We start from the raw sequence: 4214 nt of genomic DNA, 5'->3' as shown, positions 1-4214 counted from the left end.
CCATTAATTCTCCCCCCCAAGACTCAACCTTGACGTTGCTCTAGTAGTTGAATGAGATTGAAAATAGAGAGCTCTGAGGGGGGAGGGGATTAATTAATTTAATGAAGAGAGCAGCTTAGGTAGCCTTAATCCCGTTGTTTAATTGACCAGCAAGAGGGAACAAACTACAATGCTCAACAAGCAAGAAACAGCCAATGGGCACAAATTTTTTTAAAAGTTAAACTATAAGCATGTCAGTAGACTACGTGGCTTGAGTAAACCTATTGCAAAGTTGGGAATTGTAGACATGGAGTAACAGCTTACTTACTAGTAGTACTACTCTATTAACAAAGTAATGATAGTTTATGGGAAAGGAGCGTAAGGCGAAAGTGCTAATTAATCCCCCTCTTCTTAGTCCTCCATACTTGGGGGCTTCCTAATACTGCCGGACAGAGAATCTCGCATGGCGGGCGGCAGGCAGGGCTCAGGAGGCAGGAGGGTCGGTGTCCAGCGTTCATATGGTGGCAATTTACTGCATCGAAGTATGGAAATAGAAGGAGACAGTGGACAGAGCCTAGAGCCGACCCCGTTGACTTCCAAAACTTGGTTTAGAAAACAAATCACCACTTGGCAGTCACTAGGTGAAGAAATTAAGAACGAAACCCACAGCCTCCATTTGAACATTACTGTTTCACCTTGGAAAAAGGCTTTTCATCATCAAATGAAATAAGAGTGGGGCATCAAGCGAGACCTCGCAGATATCTCATACCGACTGGTTTACTATACTATAACTTTTGTGCTCTGATCTTTTTAAGGGTTCTATACTCTATAGAGAGAGAGAAAAAAAAAAACCGAATAGACTTTGCATACAAGCGTAAAAGCAAGGAGAAGAGGGCAGGAGATTTTATTTTTTATTTTTTTTAAAAAAAAAGGGTGGTCAACTTTCTTCCGCTTGGCATTACCACTATATTGGTACTACTGCTAATATATTTTGTCTTATTAGTCAATTCTATCAAAAATTTCCCCCTTTTTCTCTGCTAGTGGTAGGCCTGTCTATCTATTCCCATTAATTATCATTCGCATTCGTCTTCTCCAGTACCAAACCCAATGCCATAATACACCACGAATTTCTTTCTTTCTTTCTTTTCTGCTCTTTTCTTTCTTCATCAGAATCATCATCATCGTCAACCACTACAAGATAACCACATCAAACAACTAAACAACGACAACATAGAGATAGCAGTATAAAACCCAGAAAACGAGACAAGGGAAAACAAGGACGGGATCGGTTGCGGTGGAAGGAGCTCAGAAAACTCACAATGGTATTGGGATGGCGAAAAGCCTTCTGTACGTCGATCTCTAGGGATCGAGACTCCAGCATCCATAGCAGCAGCTCCACCAGCAACGGCGGCAGGCAAGACAAAATTAGTCACGACGCCCATCAAAGCAATCCTACCACTCCTAAGCTTAGCTCCAAGTTAAGCTTCTTCTCCATTCCTTCCACTCCTCGGTTACAATCTCAGCCTGTTTCTAGCCCGAGACTTCGATGTCGAACCACCCCCACCACCAGGGCAACCAGTACTCCATCCACACCACCATTACAACCGCCTGAAAGTCCAAAGCGCCAATGCAAGACGGCCAAAAACAGCCCCAGATTTTTCCAACTACGCTCCTCCACCCCATCCTCTCCTCGCTCCCCTTCCACTCTTTCTCTTCTTAAATCCACCCTTCGCATATCCTCCAAGGTAAACCATCAATTCTTTTTTGTCTTTATTATCTTTAGAGAAAAAACAAAAACTTACAAAAAAAACATATTCTAATTTGTTTAAATATTTTGTTCTCTTCTTCCTTGCAGACAAGGTGTGGAATATGTTTACACAGCATAAAAAGCGGGCAAGGGATGGCCATATTCACGGCGGAGTGCAGCCACAGCTTTCATTTTCCATGCGTCGCCGGTCACGTGAGAAAGCAAGGGATTCTCGCGTGCCCGGTTTGCAACTCTACATGGACCGAAATGCCCTTACTATCAATCCACAATGTCAGCGGCAGCAGCAGCAGTCATCACAGCAGGTTAGACAAACAAGAGAAAAGGATGGAATTTCCGTCATCTCCCAAAACGCCGCCGCCGCCTCCTCCCTCGTCTAATAGTTGTAAGCAACCTGTTTTGAAGGTGTACAATGACGACGAGCCGCTGATGTCGCCAACATGTGGAGCTCGGTTCAACCCGATACCCGAGTCCGATGAGAATGGTGAAGAAGATAGTGATAATATTACAGAAGAATTTCAAGGATTTTATCCTACTACAACGAGTCCTTTTCAGAAGAGCACCGCTTCTGCCTTGGGAAATGTCGAAACGAAGATATCGCCAGAGGCTGCCGTGATCTCCATTGGCCGGAGTAGCCAGACTTTCGTGGTTGTGCTAAAAATAAGAGCTCCACCGGCTCCGACGAACGCGGCGAGGAGAGCTCCGATTGACTTGGTAATGGTGCTGGATGTGAGCCGGAAGCTGACCAACGAAAAGCTTCAGATGATGAAACGAGCTCTGAGATTGGTGGTGTCCTCGCTTTCGCCTGCCGATAGGCTCTCCATTGTGGCGTTCTCATCTACTTCCAAACGGCTGCTGCCGCTGAGGAGGATGACGGCGGCGGGGCGGCGGTCCGCCCGCAGGATAGTGGACTCCATAGTATCTTTGGATGGAACAGCACCCGCGAGTGCCAATGACGCGATTAAGAAAGCCGCCAAGGTTCTGGAGGACCGCCGGGAAAAAAACCCCGTCGCCAGCATTATACTCTTGTCCGACGCGATTGAGGATCGGTCAGCCAATCAAAGGCGGCAGTCGTCAGTCGTGTGCACCACGCGCGTCACCCATTACGAAGTTCCGGTACTGTCAGTCGGACTGAGGCACTGCGGGGCGTACGGACACGGGGCGCCGCCGGACGACTCCTTGGCCAAATGCGTTGGAGGACTGCTGAGCGTGGTGGTGCAGGACCTGAGGGTCCATTTAGGATTTATTTCCGGGTCGGGTCACGGCCAGGTCGCGGGAGTCTACTCGTTCGGGGGTCGGGCCATGGCCCTCGGTTCGGGTTTGGTCCGACTGGGCGAGTTGTTCGCTGAGGAAGAGAGAGAACTGTTGGTGGAATTAAAAGTCCCGTCGATGAGTTCGGCTGGGGCCCACCACGCGTTGTCCGTTCGATGCTCATACAAAGACCCGTCAACCCAGGTGCTAATCCAAGGTAAAGAACAGGCGCTGTTGGTCCCACGTCCTCAGGCCCTCCGATCATCCACGCCCAGCGGCATCGAACGGTTGAGAAGCCTGTTTGTTGCGACGCGAGCTGTGGCTGAGTCTAGGAGATTAGTCGAGAGAAATGATTTAGCCGGAGCCCATCAGCTGCTGACATCGGCTCGATCTCTGGTACTGCAAGCCAGCAGTAGTAGCGAGTGGGGCGAGGAGTACGTGAGCGGCTTGGAAGCTGAGCTGTCGGAGTTGCATTGGAGGAGACAAAATCCGGTGCAGCAGATTCCAAGGAGACGAAACGTGGAAAGAAGGCATCCTACCGGCGCCAGCAGCGGCGGTAGCATCAGATTGGATGAGAAATCAAGCGAGCCGCTCACGCCGACATCGGCTTGGAGAGCGGCGGAGAGGCTGGCTAAAGTCGCAATTATGAGGAAATCTATGAATAGGGTCAGCGACTTGCACGGCTTTGAGAATGCCAGATTTTAATTTTGTTTTAATTAGTTGGTAAATTTTAAAATGAAAAATAGGAGTGAGTACTGCCGTGCCGTGTATGTACAAGTAGTTTTGTTGGACATTATAGCAAGGAAGGGGGAAAAAAAAAGAAGAAGGAATTAAAATAGGAGGGGGGACCCAGGAAGTAAGATAGGGACAAGGAGGGAGTACCCGACGGATCGGCGCTTTCTGCAGCGGACGGTGAGAGCTGAAAGGAGAGGGAACCCCACATTGTACTGATTGATTGAAAGGCGAAATCGAGAGGGGGGGGGGGAAGGCCTATCTGCTACTTTTGTCTTTATTGGTAATTTTAAGTCTCTCGCTCTCCCATTTTTATTTTTTTTTTGGGGTCGTACAGTACTGCTATCCTTTTCTTTTAATTATTATTATTGGTCTGAATTATATAGTGTAGTGATACAACAATTGCGATGTAGAGAATGAATGAATGAGTGGGTTCCTAATGGAAATGAACAGAAATAAAAGTTTTTAATGAGCGATGATTGATTTC

At 47.7% G+C, this 4214-nt stretch overlaps 1 protein-coding gene across 1 annotated transcript; it reads left to right on the top strand.

The window, feature by feature from the left end:
- The first annotated feature begins 985 nt into the window (after positions 1-985).
- LOC113699397 (E3 ubiquitin-protein ligase WAV3) lies at positions 986-4214 on the top strand. Its single transcript, XM_027219745.2, has 2 exons — positions 986-1724; positions 1835-4214. Exons 1-2 carry the CDS (start codon positions 1299-1301, stop codon positions 3698-3700), a joined length of 2292 nt encoding a protein of 763 aa, XP_027075546.1. The 5' UTR covers positions 986-1298; the 3' UTR covers positions 3701-4214.

The sequence above is a fragment of the Coffea arabica genome, chromosome 7c, assembly GCF_036785885.1.
Source record: "Coffea arabica cultivar ET-39 chromosome 7c, Coffea Arabica ET-39 HiFi, whole genome shotgun sequence".
In the NCBI taxonomy this organism is placed as follows: domain Eukaryota; kingdom Viridiplantae; phylum Streptophyta; class Magnoliopsida; order Gentianales; family Rubiaceae; genus Coffea; species Coffea arabica.
The sequence above is the reverse complement of the archived record's forward strand: the minus strand, read 5'-3'. Positions and strand labels throughout refer to the sequence as shown.